The 20,920-nt window shown below is 40.0% G+C and overlaps 2 protein-coding genes across 3 annotated transcripts in view; one reads left to right on the forward strand and one right to left on the reverse strand.

The window, feature by feature from the left end:
• Positions 1-5,108, forward strand: part of BRD3 (bromodomain containing 3) — a 50,083-nt gene extending 44,975 nt beyond the window's left edge. The window contains exons 10-12 of one of the 2 annotated variants that reach the window (XM_044663946.1): positions 419-711; positions 2,240-2,368; positions 3,740-5,108. In XM_044663946.1, coding sequence (XP_044519881.1) covers positions 419-711; positions 2,240-2,368; positions 3,740-3,828 — 511 coding nt within the window. In that variant the 3' untranslated portion in view covers positions 3,829-5,108. Of the gene's footprint in view, positions 1-418; positions 712-2,239; positions 2,369-3,712 lie in introns of both variants that reach the window. The other variant, XM_044663945.1, reaches the window with a different exon arrangement.
• Positions 5,109-10,423: 5,315 nt separating this feature from the next.
• On the reverse strand, positions 10,424-11,787 carry BRD3OS (BRD3 opposite strand). Its single transcript, XM_044661286.1, has one exon. It carries the CDS (start codon positions 11,654-11,656, stop codon positions 11,402-11,404), a length of 255 nt encoding a protein of 84 aa, XP_044517221.1. The 5' UTR covers positions 11,657-11,787; the 3' UTR covers positions 10,424-11,401.
• Between the last annotated feature and the right edge of the window lie 9,133 nt (positions 11,788-20,920).

The following is a 20,920-nucleotide window of genomic DNA, read 5'->3' on the forward strand; positions in this document are numbered from 1 at the left end:
TGGGCAAGTCACTTAACTCCCATTGCTTAGTCCTTACTTTTCTTCTGCCTTAGAACCACTGTTGATTCTAAGATAGAAGATAAGGACAAAGATAATACACACATCTAGTTAACCAAGCAGGGATGGAAAGACTAGAGAGATCTTTTAAAGAGACCAATAATCAGAATACTGTTAAGATGAGCCTGATACTCAGACAAGACTTGGGTCCAGCCAGAAGTCTTATCAATAATATGCTTTGTGTGTGGATAGACCTAGTACCTGGCCATGTGTCTGGCTGCAGGGTATTGTGAAATGTACCACATTAAGGTAGATGCCTGATGACCCCAGACTATTGGATTTTGTTCATTCTCAGGATAAAACAAGGAACTCTGGGGACATCAGATCTATGAAACGTGTGTTATCTTCTCTCCATCTCCAGGCAACCTAAGAAAGGTGGAAAGCAGGCGTCTGCCTCCTATGACTCAGATGAGGAGGAAGAGGGTTTGCCAATGACCTATGATGAAAAGCGGCAGCTCAGCTTAGACATCAACCGGCTGCCCGGGGAGAAACTGGGCCGGGTGGTCCATATTATTCAGTCCCGGGAGCCTTCCCTCAGGGACTCCAATCCTGATGAGATAGAAATTGATTTTGAAACTCTGAAACCCACCACTTTACGAGAACTGGAGAGATATGTCAAGTCATGTTTACAGAAAAAACAAAGAAAACCATTTTGTAAGTGACTGAATCCCTAATCCTCTTGCCCTCTCTCTTACCCATCTTCCCAGATACCTGCCATGGTCTTGGGGTGGCAAACCTTACTCTGCTTTGTTTTGAGGGAAAAATGAACTGGTAGTTGTGTGCCCTGTTCCTCCCACAGCCCTGACAAGAAATCCCATCTTCTTCACTTTATTCTTTCTCTTTGCCTTCTCATTTATGCCCCCAGCCCCAGGGTGCTAGTGGGAACCATATTCCTATATAGAATGCTAGGCTAGAGTTTCTTAATTCATCCTGAGCCCCGGTGAAAACCTGTCTAGCTATTAGAACTGAGAAGCGTTTCAGCCCCTACCAGGCTACCCTGCTACTAGCCAGCTGTTGGGGCAGTGCCCTTGGATTAAAATGAGGAGCCGTGCCATGCTTTTGGGTGTCAGAGCTCAGACCTTTCCTCCCATATGGCAAGAAGCAGGGCTGCTATTTAGGTGGGTAGCTCCTCTATGTCCTTAGCAGGTGAAGATTCCCTTCCTTTGCCCTTATTTAGGATTAAAAGTTTGTCTGCCTCCATCTTGGCACCTTGAAGAATCCTTACACTGTCCCTCCCTTCCCAGCTCCATGACTGTTGACCATACTGGACTTGCAGAAGCAGTGGCACAATCTGGTTTTGGCTTTTTGTTGTATTGAATATTTCATAACTACTTCCTCGTGGAGGCCAGACCAGTTTTCCGTCTGGTTCAAGATCCTGCTTTTGACTGGGGCCCCAACCAGATGTTTCAAAGGAAGGTCCCCCATGCTGCTCCATGTCGTTCTTCTCCCCTGCTCCCTTGTCCCCTCCCTCTCATGGAAGTCATTGCTTCTTGATCTTGGCTGATGATCAGTGAATGAACGGTCTGGATCACAAGGACTGGTGGAGCCTTAGTGGTCCTGGGGAGTGTGAGTACATATTCAACCCATACTGTGTCTGTCTGCTGAGACAAAAGCTGAATCCACATAGATCCCGGGTTAGAGTCCCATTTCAGAGGTGGGGAGAAAAAGCAGCAGCCTGTGTTCTCGTGGGTTAGGCAGAGTTGTGTGCCTTCACAAATCAAATCGAGAAAATGCTTATGAAATATTTGAGGCATTGGGGCAAGTGGAAGTTTCTAAGCATGTTAGTGGGATAGCTTATTTTTACCAGGGTAGAAAAGCCAAATCACAATTCTGAAACTACGAACTAGTGGCCATTTAACTGTGTGGTAAGTTACCTTTTAACTATGTGGTTTAACTCCACGGGCATTTTTACTCTTTAAGACTCGAGCCCTGATATTGGGATGAAAGCTACCGAGCAAAGTGTGATTATCCCAAAGCCCAACTATTCCCTGGGAGTGTCCATTTAAGGACTCTTTGGGAAAAGAGGCATCCAGAGAGCCCCATAATGACCATGTGGTAACGTAGCCCTGGATCGAGTAACTATAGCGGAGTTGCATGGCTCTGAGTCATCCTGTTTGATGAATACTATCCTGTGCATCACCCCTCCAATGTACAGTCTCAGACATTGTATATTCCTTCACAGCTGCAACTGGGAAAAAGCAAGCAGCAAAATCTAAAGAAGAGTTAGCTCAGGAAAAGAAGAAAGAGTTAGAAAAGAGACTACAGGATGTGAGTGGGCAGCTAAATAACAACAAGAAACCTGCTAAAAAAGGTATTTTGGCATTTTCTTTTCTTCAGTGGAGAACTTTGTCTTTACCAGAGAGTGCTATTCTGGGTGAGGGCAGGGTGGACGGGGAGATGGACCAGAGGGCATCGGATGTCACTGCACAAATTCTCTCCTCTCCATTACTTCAAAATTTAAATTGGTGATAATGAGGCAAAGCAGAGAAAAAGTGGGGTTTGGATGAATTGCCAGAGAATAAGGGCTTACAAGCCTGGATTTCTTAGAAGTTTAGATATATCAGATAACTCACTCCTGATTATCAGAAGACCGAATTTTATGATTAGTAGTCACATATCCATCGGGAAGTATAAAGATCCATTGTGGTGGTTCTGCTTGTCAGATAGTGGGATCTGTAAAAGACTATAAGAGGTTATAAAGACATGCAAAAAATGCTCTTATTTTTAAATCCCAAGAGATGTCATAAGTTTCCTATGAATTACTCCTTCACTTACTGCTGGGGAGTAATGCCTTTTATGTAACTCCCGAAGGATGTAGCTTGTTCCCCACACACTTTTGATTTTCATTCTCGAGCTAAGCTTCTCAACATTTCCTCCTTTTTTTAACTTTAAAAAAAAAACCAAAAAACCTTAATCTTATGGCTTAGAATCAATTCTCTGACAGGAGCAGCAAGAACGAGGCAATCAAGATTAAATGACTTGCCCAGGGTCACACACAGGAATTATCTGAGTCTAGATTTCAACCCAGGTCCTTCCAACTCTAGGCCTGCTGCTCTATCCACTGTGCTACCTAGCTGTCCCTTTTTTTAAATTTTCAGTGATTTCTATTGCTCACTAATCCTTTCCCTAACTCAAGTTTTTACATCCTTCAGATTATGGAGAATAGCTTTAAATAGTGTCTAGAAAGAGCAGTACTATTGGCTAACTGTGTGTGTGTGTGTGTGTGTGTGTGTGTGTGTGTGTGTACACACATGAGAGTGTGTGTGAGAGAGAGAGAGAGAGACACTACTACTATTCTTGTGTAATCTTTTAAAAAATATTTTTAGTTCTGGGCCTCTTTTTCCTCCAAAAAAAGCTAGGTTTCCAGAAGGTGGTTTGTTGTACACTCTGTCCCAGTTCTTCTCCCATCTTGCATCCTGTTTACAGGGTTTGCGTCTGTGTGTGTGTGTGTGTGTGTGTGTGTGTGTGTGTGTGTGTGTGTGTGTGTGTGTGTCTTTTTTAAAACTAAATCTTATTAACCATGAGGTAAGTAAATTTGAGAAACTTAACTTTTAATGATGGTACTCTGGATCCAAAAGGAGGCACTTGAATGAATGGATGGATGGCTGAATGAATGAATGAATGTGAATTCTAACCCATTGCATATTCTCATCAGAAAAATCTGGTTCTGCCCCCTCTGGAGGTCCATCCCGTCTTAGCAGCAGCAGCTCCTCAGAATCTGGAAGCAGCAGTTCAAGCGGATCCAGCTCTGACAGCAGTGACTCAGAATAAACTCTGGACTTTTAAAAAGAAAAAATGGACATCGCACACAATAATAACTCTGCAGTGTTCCCTTCTATGGTTAATATACTACTTTTGTTCCATGGTGTGCAGGTTTTCTTTTTTAATTCAGTGTTATAAATGATATCTTCCAATTTTTGCTTTAATAGGTCAAAAATCTTTTTTTTGTGTGTGTGTGTATTGGACTTTATGAAAAAGTTAACTCTGCATAAAGTCTTTTTAATCTTGTCTGAAGCTGATTGCTTGGAAATAGCAAGAACTTCAAATAGTAATGATATACACCCATAGAAAAACCTTAAAGATGTGGTCTAAAAGTTCTTGCAAAAATCCCTTTTCTTATACCCAACCTGGCCTTCAATCCCAGAAGGAATTTTTAAGGAAACTTCTGTAAAATGGTACTGTATCCAAAAGATGTTAGCTTTGGAAATAGGTGTTGTATTTGTTATTAGCACTAGTATTCTTAACCTCAAGTCTACAGTGTAATGAAAATATCCAATGCTATCATCTTTTTTTTTTTTTTCCCATTAGCACGCTCATGCGGTGGGTAGATGATGACAATGTACCTGTTTTGTGAAAACCAGGCCTGGGTCTAAGCAAAGGAGGGGGAGAGAGCTATATACAGCTCCAAACCTGAGAATTGAGCGGGTATGGGGGGGGAACGATGGGAAATGGGGTGTGGATATTGAATTTTTCAATCCTTGTGACTACAGGAGCTCCTAGGAGGGAACGCCACTGCTGTGTCATGCAGAGTGCAGGTTTCCAAACACTGAAACTTTTACCTCAACACAGAAAAAAAAAAAGAAAAAAAAGAAAAAAAGGAGACTTTTTTTGTAAGGCTCAGCAATTTTCTATGACAGTCCAGCTTAATGCGTAACCTGCACTGCTGCAGCGCACTCCATAACCATTCTCCCTGATTTCATGTATATATAAATACTTTATTTATTAACATCATTGGTCATTTTTAAAAAAAAATAACAACAAAGAAACTGCATAAAAATAACAGCAGAAATGCAGACCTTTTTAAATGATATAAACAAGAGATAAGACTCTGAGACCCTATTTAAATATGTTGGACTTTTAACCTACAGGTGCTACAGTTTCCTGTTGCCTGTGTTGGTGCTCAATCATGTTTATGTACTCTCATTCTTCTTCTTCTTTGTCTTTTCTTCTTCCTACTACTACTACCACTTTTTTTGGGTTCTTTTTGTACAGAATTTAGAGACTTACAGGTATAGGTAACTTCCAGCTGCAGCACATTAAAATTTGTTTTGTTTCATTTGTTTTTCCTTTTTTTCCTTTTTTTTTTTTGTATTTGCTACAGGTCTCTTTAGGACAGTTTTAAAATAAATCAATTTAGGGAACCCCCAGTTATATAATATAAACTTTGTAATCTGAGAAAAAAATGTATAGTAAATCGAAGTCATGATTTTTAACTTTTTATTGTAAAAAATAATAATAATAATATACAGAGTTTAACAGAAGGTTATGTTTTGTTTTTGTCTTTCCAGCAGGCTGCCACACAGCCTTTAGCAGCACAGGGATGCCCCAATTTGCCCAGATGAGGGTCAGGTATTGGCAAAGGGCCAAGAATGAAATGATCATGCCCAGTTTGTATAAAAATTGTAGTCCTTGGCCTTTGGCATGATGGTATGGCTCCCAGAGGCTATAAGGCCCAGGCTTCTAGCAATAGAGGCAGGAATGTCCTGCCCCCTGGAGACCTAGGCTCTCCATAAGTGCTTCCTCTCGGTTTGGAGGACATTGTCTCTGGGCTCCTTCACATGCCTCTTTAGGCTCCCTGCTCCAGTGTTTTACGCTTTAGCGCAAAAGTTACTGTATCAAAGCCTAATTTTTACTTAATTTCATGTAATAAAATCAGTGAATTTTGAGTATTGGATGGAAATTGACATAGTGTGACATTCAATGTTTGGACTATCTTTTCATGCATCTCTAGGTGATAATATTCCACCAGCATTTCAGTAGAATCTTTGTGTATGATATATTAATTTAGTAGGGAAAACTTTGTTTTTTTAAATCTCCTCTGACTCTACCACCTACTCTTAAGTTTTGTCATATTGTGATGAGGAAATGGATGAAGGAATATCAGTTGTTTAATTACTGGGTTTTTGTTTTGTTTTTTCCTTTTTAAAAAATTAACATGCAAAAGGGAGTACTGAGCCAGTTTACTAAAACTTTTATTCATCTTTGTTGTTCTAGAAATAATTTTTAGTTTACCGTTTTACAGTTTTACCCTGATACTAAAAGATATTTTATAAAAAGATTTAAAGGCTATATTTAAACTATTACTTTGAGGGAATGAATAGACAAATAAGTCTTAATTATGGTATTATTTGTAACATCTATTAAATATAGAACAAATCACACATTCTAGAGTGAAATATATATTGCAAAATTAATGCCAAGAGATGTTGAGAATAATGGCTTCTTATGAGTTCTCCTTTTGTGGCTACAGTCACAAATAAGGAATGGAAAAAGTTTCATTTGTGTGAAAAAATGAGAGGAAAAAAATTCTATGTAATCATAAAAATCAGTGCAGGTGAAACATTTTAAAGCATTTCATTATCAATGTGTTTTAAGAGGGCAGGGATCTCTTCTAAGCTAATGACATTTGTTCCTTTATCCAGAAAGAATCTGTTGAACTTTGTATTTGACTCATGGCATAGTCTATACAAACAATTTGAATTTCATGGTGCTATAGTTTTAAAGCTTTCTGTCTACACTGTTTCAAACTGAAAAACTGATTTCCATTCACTTTTTTTTTTTTTTTTTTTTGGTTAGGGGGAGGGAGAGAGGGGAAGAGGAGAGATACCCAGTATCAGGTTGTGGGTTATTTACCATTTCCTCTGTGGTAAGGAAGACTGCAGTTATCTAATTAGAATCAGTCTAGTACTGAAAACTGTAGACCAGTTTAAAATGTTCACTTTTGGGGAAAGAAACAATATTTTTAAAAGCAGGATGGGGTCAGGGAGGCACTAGAAAAAATCTTTTTAATAAGGGGTCAAAAAAGGACATAAAAACTAATTCTAAAATATAAATGAAACCAGAGAGGCTGTGGGGCAGACCTTATATAGAATTCATAATTTACTTAGAGAAAGTTCCTCACATTGGGCAGCATTATCTTGATTTTAAACTGTAAAGATACATTTTTACAGCATTTACATCTTTTACAATTGTTTGGAGAAAAAAATACACAAAACCAACAATGTGGGATTTGACACGTACCATTTTAGCGCTATTCCGTGATACTGGCATAACACTTCCAGAAAGTCTTTCTTTTTTATATTTAAAATGTTACTTTTCTGTATGATGTGCATGCAAGTTTACCGTAACTCTTTTCTTAAACTTTTTAGTGCCGTTTCTAGTATATTCCTGTAAATGTCAGTTACTGAAAATGAGTCAATGTAAAGTAGTTTTAGCTTGTTTATTGCAATGCTGGCCTCAACACAACTGAATAAAATTTAAAAAAGGTAGCAAGTACTCTTTGATGTTACTGGTAATCATGGACCCTTCTCCTTGGGGCATTTGTTTTGTTTTCATAATAAACAGCAACAAAAAAAAAAGTTCTTGTGTTTCTTCCTTTATTCTAGCTTCTTCTGCTTCACATTCTCCTGACTTCAGTATTTCAAGGATCTGAAACCTTGTTGGTGTGAGATTCTTTATTCACTAATGCAGCTCTCCACTACTCTGTGCCTTCTCAGATAGTTATAGTGAATTGCTGTGTTTGAAAAATTCACCATTCTGTGGTCAGCCTGGTGAACTTAAGCTGCTCTGAATTTCACCAAGATGGGCCACGGACAACAGGCAGAAAGTCTGTTTGCCATGTCCCTAAATTGCTTTAAACTTTGACAGGGACAGATCCAAGTGGAGACTCTGATAGGCATAAATGCTGAGCACCCAGCATCACTTCCCCACTATGAGATACTGTAAGGAAAAAATGTTAAAGCACATTTTTCCCATTTCACTCAATATAAAAACATGGTTGAGGCAATTATATGAGTGCACACAGTGGGTAAATTAATGGAAAGATCTCCCATTCTAAAAAGTATATGTTTTATTTTGGCGTGAGACACCTAAACCTTACAAAGTACATCTCCTCAGAATGGAGTTTTTAACAGAAAAGTATGCAATAGTAGTATTACATTTTACAAAAGTTTTGTTGCTCTTCAGTGTTGACTTTTCAAAAAAAATTTATTTAAATAAACACTTTCACTGGGAAAAAAATTAGCTTGGATCTATGCACAGGGAAGCAAAATAAATTCCCACATTGCCCATGTCCAAAAATATATGTCTCGCCCTGCATCTTGAATCTGTCAGGAGGTAGGGTGGCATGCTTCTTTATAGGTCCTTTGGAATCAGAAGTGGTCATTATATTAAATATTTCAAGATTGTCTTTATGATATAGTAAAAATCATGTTTCTGCTCATTTCACTATCAGTTCATGTCTTCCTGGGTGTCTCTGAATGTTGACTTTATTGTAGTTTTGTATGTTTTTTTGGCTCAGCTGTCTTCTCCTCTGTATCACTTTATGCCAGTGTTTTCATTTTTCTCTAACTCCTTCCTTAGAGCCAAGTAATATTTTTGTTACATTTTATACCCCAATGTTTATCATTATTTCAATTCTTCCTATCACTGAGGTAACAAGCAAAATTGTTTAAACATTGCTGTTTTTGCTTCACTAAGAAGAAAAATGCCCTTTTATCTTCAGAATTAAATTAGCATCTGCTTTCCTGAAAATGTTATTATACTATCACATAGGTTATAAAAGATCATACCTGAAAATGTCTTTGATATGTTCAAGTTTGAGCTCTCTCATAAACTACCTGTATGATCACGGGCAAGTTATTTGACTCCTCTGGCTTAGTTTTCTCTGTAAAATGAGTTTTGATCCAATGATCAATAAGAACCCTTTAAACTCAACAAAACACTGCTTGAAGTGGCTGTGTGTGTGTGTGTGTGTGTATAAAACCCTTATCTTCCGTCTTAGAATTAGCAGAAGGGCTAGGCAATGGGGATGACTTGCCCAGGATTACCCAGCTAGGAAGTGTCTGAGGGTACATTTGAACCCAGGACCTCCCATCTTCAGGCTTGGCTCAATCCACAGAGCTACCTAGCTGCCCCTAAAATAAACTCTGAAAGCAGGGGCTACTATCATACTTCTTTTGGACCATTGTTGAGTTGTGTCTGACTTCCTGACCCCCTTTGGGGTTTTCTTGGCAAAGATACTTGAGAGCTTTGCCATTTCCTTCTCCAGCTCATCTTACAGATGAGGAAACTGAGGCAAATAAGGTTTAAGTGATTTGTCCAGGGTCACATGGCTAGTATCTAGAGGCCAAATTTGAATTCAAGTCTTCCAGACTCCAAGCCTGGCACTTTCATCTACTGAGCCATCTAGCTCCCCTCAACATTTGTAAAGTTATGCCTCTATTTAAAAATTATTTTTTAAAAAACTCTTCCACCTTAGAATCAATACTGTGTATTGGTTCCCAGGCAGAAAAGTGGTAAGGGCTAGGCAATAGGGGTTAAGTGACTTGCCCAGGGTCACCCAGCTAGGAAATGTCTGAGGCCAGATCTCTGAATCCATTGAGCCATCCAGCTGCCCCCTCTACTTAAGAATTCTGAATGACCAAACCATGACTGATGAGGAAGCCTGCTACCCAATTCCTAACAGAAACGTGAAGAACTCCATGCAGAATGGGAGACATTTTTGGACAAAGTTTATGCAGGAATTTGTTTTGATTATGCATATTTGGTACAAGATTTTTTCCCCCTCAGTAGGGTGAGGGGAAGAGAGAGAACAAATATTTGTTCATTCAAAATATATTTTTTTTAAAACTAGGTCTTTAAGACTAAACTTTAAAATTAATCAAACCTGAAAATAAGGGAGTAGCTGCGGGTGTGAGTTAAGACCATGATGCCAAAGTTGACAAATCTCTGAAGAGCTACGTTGTTTTGCCAGGCACCAAAAGGAAGGAAATTACAGATGGCATTAACATTCATATTTCACCCATGCTTGAATTTTAGGGACTAGAAGTTGCATGACTTTGGTTGGTTTTGACCATCTTTCTAAGAGGCAAGAGTTTGTCAGAGCTATCAAAGTCACTGTCACTGTCCATTGATGCCGTACGGGACATAATGACTTCTACAAGGCAAATTTAGATTTCAGGGAACCAAGCAAATGGTATTATACAGAGTAGCATGACTGGGCTGCACAGGCATCAAGAAGCCAATGACAAAATCTATAACTGGGCTTTGCCATAGTCTAAAACAAGGGAGGGTTCTTAAGTCAGGACAGGTATTGATGGCAGCACCTGGCAACTTGGTGGATATTAGAGATGAACCCAGTTTTTTTCTTGTAAAATAACCTAAATGTGCCTTAGGAAAATTACAAATGTATTCCTATGGGTGGCCAATAAGGAATAAAAGTAACAATCATTTATAGCCAGTCTTGGAATCAAGGTCTATAGATTTCACATGACAGAATCACTGTTAGCCCCTTGTGTTCTTTGCCAGACATCTAAAAGGGAGGTTTATTTAGAAAAGAAACAGCTGCGACAGAAAACATTTCCACATTTGTGTAGCCAAGTAGACTTTAATTATAGCAGACAGCAAATCCATATAAAATAACTGATTACAGAAACTACCAATTTAGGCCACCCATATCAGTATGTGTGGAAAACACAAAACCAAAACCACATTAAATACTGTAAAGGATGGTGGAATGCAACATAGTATGTAAGAGAATATATTAAAACACTCTGTCAAAGAAGCTGTAAATCTACCTTTAGTCATTCACATGATTAAATTTAACTCTTTGGAGTCTGACATGGTGTTTGTAGACAAGCCCTAACTGCATGACATAACCACAACAAAATCCACACAACCATCACTTTATTAAATGAAATGATAGCAATCTCAACCACAGGTTAGAAATACCCAATATAACCAAATTCCTAATGGAATTATGGTGACACGTTGAAATTCAACTACATAGCATGTACTTCCACTCTCATCTAGCTGTTGGTAGCACTGGCTATGGGGTTAAGTCCTATCATTTTGACATTAGTATCCTCCTTTACTAGGCAGAAGTTTGCATTTGAAAAACAAGCCACAACAAAACCCCACAAACATGGCCCTCCCATGTTTTCTTTGTTGTAAATGGGCATCTCACTGCAATTTATTCAGAAGCAGAACACAAGCTATTGCACAGAACTCAAGAGTTGCTTATAACAGCAAGACCAAATCCTTGTCAAACAACAGTTCCTGCCAACTTTCCATTATGTGGGATAGTCCAAATGTAGCCAAAGGGCACCAGTTACTGCTTTCTTTATAATTAAAGCTAAATTGTCCTAAGAGCGTAGAAATCCATGTTTCCTCTCTTCTTCTAGATAATACTTGATGTTAGAAGAGCTGACTGACTCTTGTAGGGCTGGCTAAATGTTCCAAAAAAATCACCTCAGGAATGATGAGAAATAACATGACAGTCAAGTGCAATCTTGGTTAATTCTTTCTTGATGCTTGGACTCAAGAATTAAATGTTCACATTAAATTACATAATGGTACAAAATTTTGACCGACCAGTATCCCGAGAAACTTCAAGTTTGTTTTTGTCTCTCACTAATATGGCCTCATTTCCATACTGTGAGTACCACATGCTCCGGCTCCTACTCAAGTAAGTCCCAGGGGGTACAGATTCCAACTTTTGCTGCTGTTGCTGCCAGATAAGCAAGGAGGTGTCCCTGTAACGGAGCCGGGCATAGCTCTCAGACAAAGCTTTCTCGGCTAGAGGTACTCGCCCATTCATTCCTTCTCTCTGTGTAAGAGAATCCGTTTACTTCCCCTGGGTTCTTATGTGCCTTAGTTACTTCACAGCAGACCACAAGTACCAAATGCCATTCACTTATTTCATGAAACCAGGTAATCAGGACCTCTGGACTCTTGGGCTTGAGAGTTCCTTGTTTATCTGTGATTAAAAGTCACTTGCAAGTATGTACCATCTTGCTTATAGATAAATATCCTCATGATGAGGACTGGATCATGAGACTGTGAAATCATGTGAAAAATGAGACTGAATTTGTCTTTTGTAAGAAAAAGTAGCGATAGATCGTTAACATCACAGATGTAACCACATGCAAGAAAGATGATGTACCAAAATCACTGTGCCTCGGCCACACTCTTTTTGATATGATGGAATACAGTGTAGTATGAACATTGTTAAATATGCATCAGGCAATGAATCTTATCCCCAAGTTGGCCAGTACCTTAAGTCATGTTGAAACTCATTCTAAGTTATCTTATTTCCTAGGATGTATCTGGTTCTCACTAAAAACACGTACATTTTACAGCTTGAAACTAAATAAGCTCCCGAGACAACTCAACCCAAGTTTATCCAAAGATCTGCTGTTACCATCACACATCAATGTTTCATTACACAGCGTAGATTTGGAACTGGCTTTTCCTTTATGGTAAAAATATCTTCAGAAGCTAATGGCTTTTTTTCAAGATGGTCCTTTACCTAGATAGAAGGAAATAAAAATTCCCAGTGTGTAAAGGAAAATTGGCACATACATTGGAATAATTTCCAGTGTCTCCTTTATCTCCTCCCTCTCCAGTATTCCCACCCCTTATTTTCCCCATTTTCTTATCCCTCATATTCTAAATTCCTTGCCTCTCCCATTTCCATATTTCTTGTGGAACTCACTGTGCCCCTATACTCTAAATCCTATTTCCCCATTCCTCGTTCATCTTCCTCTTTACCATGTTCCATTATTTTCTCAGCATTCCCTCATTTCATCTATCTTGCCTATGTCTTAATTGCTATTCTCACCCCTTTATCTCCACTTTCTAACCCTAGATTACATAGAATTATAAATATGTAACTGGAAAGACTTGGAGGATATCTAGTCCAACTCATTTTCAAAGAAGGCATCGGAGGCCCAGGGACAGAGGTGAAGGGACATGTGCCCGTGGTCCCATAAGCTGGGCCAGAGATGGGATATGAAACGCTTTTCTCTTAACTCCAGAGATTGTGCTGGCTTTTTTTCTACTCTATCACACCATTTCCCAATGTTTCAATATCTTGTATACCCACCTCCCATAAGTCACTATCCTTCTAATCGATTCAACAAATATTTACTTAGTAAGTTTTTACTATGCTGAATGTAGGCAGCTAGGTTGATAAATGGCTGGGCCTGGGGTCAGGAAGTTCTGAGTTCAAATCTGGTCTCAGACACTAGCTTTGTGACTCTAGAAAAGTCACAACCCTGTTGGCTTCACTTTCCTCATATATAAAATGAGGTGGAGAAGGAATTGGCAAATCACTCTAGTATCTTTGCCAGGAAAACCTCAAATGGGGTCATGACATGGACTGAAACTATTTAACAAAAAAACATCAAATATACTTTGTTAAGGCTTTTGGAATATGACAAAAACCAACAGTGCCTTCTCTTAAAGAGTTCACGTTCTACTGAGGACATGACATGTAAAAAAGTAAATACAAAGTGGGGAGAAGAACAGACAGAGAAAGGTAAAGGGAGAGGGAGGCAGGAAAAAGGGGGCAGAGAGAGAAAGAAAGAGAGAGAATGGAGAGAAAGAGAGACAGAGAGAGATAGAGAGAGAAAGAGCTAATAACAGGATCAGGACAGAACTCTGTGCCATGCTTCAAAGGATGTGAGGGAATTGACATGGTGGAAATGAGTTCATTCTAGAAATGGAAGACCACTTGTGCAAAGGAAGTAGGAAGTATCCTATATGGAGAATAGGTAGCAGGTTAAGTATGTCTGAAACAAAGAACTGTAGAGTAATATGAGATAAGAATGGAAAGGTAGGTGAGATTCGGAGGCTGGGGGTTGAGGAAGGAACTTCAAAACATCAGGTCTAAAGATTTTGTATTCTATCCTGGTGCCACCAAGAAGCTCTTGTGGTTTTTAAATAGAAAGTGGCAGAATCAGAGCTGTGTTTTAGGAATATCAATTTGGCTAAGGGGCAAAGGATGGATTGAGAAGGAAGAGCCTGAAAGTATTGAGACCAATTAGGAGACTGTTGTTACATTAGTCCAAGGAAGAGGCACTAAGGGCCTGTGACAGGGTGGGGTTGGAGACAATTGGGAGAGATTCTGGGGAGGAGGCAAAATGAACAAAACTTGGTAACTGATAGAATAGAGGATGATGAGGAAGGGAAGTTAATTAAAGGGTTACTATAAGGTTGCAAACCTCAGTTATAGAAGGATGGTGGTACCCTCAACAGAAATAGAGAAGCTAGAAACAAGGTGAATTTGGTCAAAATACCAAATTTATCTTGTTTAGGAAATGTCTAAGTGGAGATGCCCACAGGATAACAAGGTGGGGCTATCCAGCAGCTAGTTGGTGATGTAGGTCTGGCACTCAAGGAAGATATTGGGCCTCGATATGTTGATGTGGGAATCATCTCCATGGAGCCAAGTGGGTGAGGAAAACGATATGAAAAGAAAAGAGAGGAAAAGAGGGGAGGAGTAAAGGAAATAGGGAGGAGAGGAGAAAAGTGATTAAAAGGAGGAAAAGAGGGTGGGAGGGAAGAAGAGGAAAGGGGAAGTAGAGTAGAGATGGAGATAGAGTGGAGAGGGAAAAGGAGGAAAAAGAAAGGAAGGGAAATGTAATAAGTAGGGGAAAGGAGAGGGAAGTGAGGGGAAGGAGGAAAGGGAAAGAGAGGAGAAAAGAGAGAAAGGGAGAAACCAGGAGGGTGAAGGAAAGGAGAGGGGAGATGGAAAGAAGGGAAATAGAGGAGAGGAGAGGGGGAGGGAGAGAAGAGAGTAGAAGGGGAGAGTCATGGAGAAGAGGGGAGAGAGAAGGGAGAAGAGGACAGGAGATGGAGAAGGGAAGGTTGAAGGAGAAGAGAAAAGAAAAAAGAAAGAGAGGAGAGGGGACAGAGTGAGGAAGACAGGAGGAGAGAGAGAAGAGGAGGTGGGGAGGAGATGGGGAAGAGAGAAAAGGAGAGGGGGAAGGGAAGGGAGAAGAGGTGAGGAAGAAAGGAGGAAAGGACAAGAGATGAAGGGAGAAGAAAGGAAGGAGAGAGGAGGGGGGAGAGACAGACAGACAGACAGAGACAGAAAGACAGAGAGGGAGAGGGAAGGATAGGGGAAGACAGGAGAGGAGAGAGATGAGAGGGAGTGGGCAGGAGAGGAGATGGGGAAGGGAAAGAGAAGAGACACTGCCTCCAGTATCCCCGTCGTTTCCCAAACGGGCGTAGTCCCCAGCCTTGCACCTTGTCATTTTTATGTCTCCATTCCTAATGTCCCACCTCCGAAGGCCCCTCACTCACCTTCTCGACTAGGGGCTGCGCCCCCGCGGGGCCCTATAAGGGCCAGGCCGGGGCCGGGATCTGGTAGCAGTCACTCACAGCTCCATTCCCATAGTAACGCGGCAGCATTGGCGGGCGCAGACATGTAGAGCCGAGCGCCGAGCACAGAGTCTACCAGAGCGACGAGCCTAGAGCAATCGATCGACCAGCATAGAGTCCTACTTCATCTGGGCTCAGCAGATTTTACTGGCTTCTCTGGAAGAAAGGACACTAGCTAGCACTGCGCTTCTAGGAGGCTAGAATGATGGTGGTAGTGCTGAAGTGGTCTCAGTTTTTAAAGAGTAATAGTTTAGTCGTTATTGTCATGTATGGCCCTCTGTGACACCATTTGTAGTTTTCTTGGCAAAGATGCTGGAGTGGTTTGCCATTTCCCACTCCAGCTCATTTAACAGATGAGAAAACTGAGGCAAACAGGGTTAAGTGACTGGTCCAGAGTCACACAGCCACTAAGTATCTGAGGCTGGAGTTGAGCTCAGGTTTTCCTGACTCTAAGCCTGGGCTGCATACATTGGGCAACCTAGCTTCTGGGAAGGGGCCATAGATATATGATTTAATCCTCATTTTACAGCCTGGAAAGTTGAGATCCGGAGAGGTCCATGGTCACCCAGATTGAGCAGAGAGCTGGTCCCGGGTCTAGGAGGTAAAGGCAGCATTCCCAGAGAGCCCTGAAGGTGAAAGAAAAATTAACACTACACCTGAGGTACTCCACATGAGAGAAATTTAGGAAAGTCTAAAACAGTCTACAAATGTCAGGTGACATTAGTGGAGGTATGAGTACAACCGAAGAATGAAAGGAAGCAGAGAAAGAGTGGGGAGACCCTTCTGAGATTCACAGGATTCAGAGCTAAAAGAGCCTTTAGACATCTCCCAGCCCCTCACCAGTCTCAGCTGGAGCTGCCTGTCTGTTAGTGTAGTAGGGAAAGACAGCTGAACATCTAACATTCTAAATGGCAATTGGTACCTTCCCTAAAAGTTAGAAATCCTTCACCCTCTTTCCTTTCCTAAACAAACATTAAACTTGTTTTTATAAATCTTCCTGTTGTTCTCCTCTAGACCAAAGAAACCACGAAGAGTAGTTGTTATCCCTGGCAAGTTTGGTGTAGCAGTTAAACTGCTGTCAGTTACCCCAGCTAACTGTATTTCTCCTTCACTACCCATTTCCCAAATCCCCTGTGTGTTTATTTAGTTTATCCATTCATTCCTTGTGGAGTTTGGGAGTGTACCCTACTGTGTTTATTCCCTGTCTGGCTCCAGTCTTACCCTGTGCTTATTTCATAGGCAAATAATGTTTTAGCATTATTCTGAAAAGAATTTTGACCTCTTGGACTCTCTGGAAAGAGCCCCAGAGGTCCTTTGACCACTCTGAGAAGGCTGATTTGGTACAATTCACTGATTATACAAAAGAGAAAATGAGGGGCAGCTGGGTAGCTCAGTGGATTGAGAGCCAGGCCTAGAGACGGGAGGTCCTAGGTTCAAATCTGGCCTCAGACACTTCCCAGCTGTGTGACTCTGGGCAAGTCACTTGACCCCCATTGCCTACCCTTACCACTCTTCCACCTATAAGTCAATACACAGGAGTTAAGGGTTTAAAATTAAAAAAAAAAAAAAAAAAAAAAAAAAGAGAAAATGAAAAGGACATCCCTTCCAGAAAGAAATGGACTATCAGTGATGGCAAACCTATGGCACAGGTGCCAAAGATGACACTCAGAGTGCTTTCTGTGGGCACATGGTCATACGGGCTGCTCACACCCTTCCCCCCAATCCCCCACCCCCAAGTTCATTACGAGAAAGGCAGAGGGATGTGGGTGGAGATGCTCCCCTCCCCCTCTCCACCATGCCTGATGACATTTTTTCGCATGCCACACCCTTCTGCCAGTGGGAGCACACAAGGGGTATGGTGGATGGCTCACAGGTGGCAGAGCTGGAGAGGAGCAGAGTGCTGGGACCCTTCCCCTCCTCTCTCTAACTGTGCTGAGAACATTCCTCACTTCATCCCCCCCTCCATCCAGCAGCCCAATGGGAGTGTTTTCTCCCTCCCCTTGGTCTGGGGTGGGGGTGGAATGGGTAGAGACAGGGCCCAGAACTCCATCTCTAAAAGGTTCACCATCACTGGACAAGATGATATTACAGTTAGGTGGATAGCAACAGGAAAAGAAGAAATTGAAAGAATTAGAATAGGCAATGAGGAGATAAAACTATTACTTTTTGTAGATGATATGTTGGTATTCTTAGGGAATTTAGAGACTCAACTAAAAAACTAATTAAAAACAAAAACTTTAGCAAAGTTGCAGGATATAAAATAAACCTATATAAATCATCAGCATTCCTTAATATAAACCAATAAAGGCCAACAGAAAGAGAGAGATCCCATTCAAAATAACTGAAGACGTATAAAATACCTGGGATTCTACTTGCCAAGACAAATTCAAGAACTATATGAACAGAACTACAAAACACTTTTCACACAAATAAAGTCAGATCTAAACAACTGGAAAAACATTTATAGTACATAAATAGGCTGAAAAAAATATTATAAAAATGACAATTCTATCTAAATTAAATTACCCATTCAGTGCCATACCAATTAAACTACCCCAAAATTATTTCATAAATTTAGAAAAAATAATTACAAAATTCATCAGGAAGAAATTAATTAAATGATTAAATCTAAAGATTAATCATTAATGGTTCCATATCAACTTGAAATACAAGTGTTTGTGGAAATGGCCCAGGGATGTGTTAGGCCCTGTGCTTTAAAAAACAAATGAACAAACCATTTTTATCAGTGATTTGGACTTTAAAATATAGATAATATGCTTATCCAATTTGCAAGAGACAAAGCCAGAAAGGGCAACTAATAAATTGGTGACTAAGGTAAGATAAAAAGTAGGCTAGAATATGGAGGCTGAATCTAATGAATTGTAATAGGGATAAATGTAAACAATTAGGTTCAAATCATAAGTAGAAGGTTGAATAAAGCATTGCTAGGCATGTGTGAAAAAGAGCTGCGGGCAGGAGTTAGTGTATTATGTTTCAGAGGATGAGAGTAGTATTAAGTACTAGATGAGATGTCTTTCTGGAGAGTACTAGGTTTCAAGGAATGCATTAAGTTGGAAAAAGTGTGAGGTAAAGAAAACAAGGATGGAGAGAAGTTTGTTAACATTAGAGTAAGGTATCAGTTGTGCTGCCCTTTTTCCCCCTCTCTTAAAAAAACCACTATTTGTCATATGGGATGGCTTTCTGGGAGGGAATACTATACCTGGGATTCTATAGTGATGAAAGAAATAGAAAATACCAATGGAAACTTATGTATTTTTTTAAATTCAGAGAATGACTTTCGGAGGGTACAGTGAGGCAGAGGAAGATAAAAACTTAAGTGATGGTAGGGCTAAAGTATTTACATTTGAGAACAATAATACTTTTTTTGTTCAGTCATTTTCAGTCATCTCTGATTCTTTGTGATTCCATTTAGGATCTTCTTGCCAAAGATACTGGAGTGATTTGCCATTTCTTCGCCAGTTCATTTTTACAGAGGAGCAAACTGAGGCAAATAGGGGTTATGTGACTTGTCCAGGGTCACACAGCTAGTAAATATCTGAAGCCAGATCTAAACTCAGAAAGATAAGTTTCCAGGTCTAGCATTCTATCCACTGTGCTACCTAGCTGCCCCATAATAATAATAGTTAACATTTATATGGCACTTTAAGGTTTTGCAAAGTGCTTTACAAATATTATCTTATTTGATCCTCACAACAACCATGGGAGGTAAATACTATTGTGATCCTCTTTTTTTTTTTAAGCTCTCACTTTCCATTTTATAATGGATACTAAGTATTGGTTCCAAGGCAGTAGTGGCAAGGGCTAGGCAATGGGAGTTAAGTGACTTGTCCAGGATCTCACATCTAGGAAGTATCTGAAACCAAATTTGAACCTAGCACCTCCCATCTCTAAGCCTGGCTCTCTATTCACTGAACCACCCACCTGCCCCACCCAGTACTCTTTTCAGAGATGAGGAACCTGAGGCAAACACAGATGAAGCAACAACTACCACACATCTGAAGCCAGATTTGAACTTGTCTTCCCAAGTCCAGGTCTAGCAGTTTATCCCTTACACCACTTAGCTACCTAAAAGAATATAGGGATCCACACTACAGTGGAGAGAACTCAGTTCTGAATAAGTGGAATAAATGGAGCAGAAGCTTGGAGTTTGTTACTATAGTATGGAGAAAAATAATCAGATAATTAGAATCTTACTCTATAACTGTGTAGCAGAAACAGCACCAGTGATATTTGTTTCAAACACAGAGGAGCAGAAGGTATCAGAGAGTGGGGACATCAGAAAACTCAGGCATCCGGGCCAAAAAAATAACTAGTGTTTCAGTCTCCCAGGCCCAAATAAATTCACGGTCTGTGCCAGACTAGTAGCCTCGTCCCTAGGTGATAGAGGATGAAGCATATTTAGAAGCACCCTAGGCATGGAAGAAGTTCCAAACTCTCTTTCAGGTCCAAAAGCTCTCAATCTTTGATGGGTGTGAGTCCCCATCTAAGCAGGCCCTCTACTACCTCTTACATTTTGAGGCTTAGAGGATTTTAGTCATTAGTCCCCAGCAGCTACAAAGAACTGCCATGGTAACAGATCCCTGGAAGACAGACCGAAATCATGCTTGGTGCCAGCTCTGTTTCCTTAACCTCGGATGACAAAGAATGATGCACACCCAGCCAGGTCCCAGTTTTGGAGTCCCTGAAAGTGCTGGCTCTTTAGTGCTTTTGGCATTTTGAGGTTTAGTATCTCTGATGGATGAGCCCTCATCAGAGACAGCCTACTCTTGTGTCTAAAATGCAACTTGTGCGTGGAAGAGTTGTCATTAGTGGAAGGAGGATCCATAGTAACAAAATCATAGATCTTTTGGAGAAGTCATTAGAAGAGGAATTGAACTTGATCTGTTGGCCTGAGGATATAACTTGGAGTAATAGTATTAATAGAAGTAAAAAAGGCAAAGTTAGTATTAATGGGAATAAAAACTTCCTAAAAATTACAATTAATTATTTTTTAAAAGTGGAGGGAGGACTTGTGGATTGAGAGCTAGGCCCAGAGATGGAAAGTCCTGGGTTCAAATCTGGCCTCAGATACTTCCTATCTGTGTGAATTTGGGCAATTCACTTGCTGCTCTTATGCTTTGCAATCAGTACCCAGTATTGATTCTAAGACAGAAGGTATGAGTTTTAAAAAATTAAATTAAAAAAAGAAATACTGATTCTGTATATGACAGTATTCTAGAAATTTAAAATATAAAAGTGAAAAACATTACCTGTCCTCAAGAAATTTATAACATTTAAAAATTTTATTTATTTAATAGAATTTATTCTCAAGTATCTCAGCTCCTCTCTTCCCTTCCCTTACCAAAGAAGGTATCTCAGGACAAAAAGATATGTGTATATATAGATTATTTTTTTGTTTTTTAAATATGTATATATAGATTGTGCCTTTCTGGTTTTCAGTTTATTCTCTGGAGATGGACATTCCCAAGTTATTCTTCAAATATTAATTCTATAGCTATATATATGAGTTTATAAATTTAATGGTCTTTAGCACTGACTAATCATTAAGATAGTAATTTGAAAAGTCACAGAGGAACCCAGCTTTCCCAAATGTACTCAAGCAGAGACTTAAAAAGGGTACCAGACTGAATAATGATCAAGCAATCCAAAGAGAAACAACAGTAATTTCAGCAAC

The sequence above is a fragment of the Gracilinanus agilis genome, chromosome 2, assembly GCF_016433145.1.
Source record: "Gracilinanus agilis isolate LMUSP501 chromosome 2, AgileGrace, whole genome shotgun sequence".
In the NCBI taxonomy this organism is placed as follows: Eukaryota; Metazoa; Chordata; class Mammalia; order Didelphimorphia; family Didelphidae; genus Gracilinanus; species Gracilinanus agilis.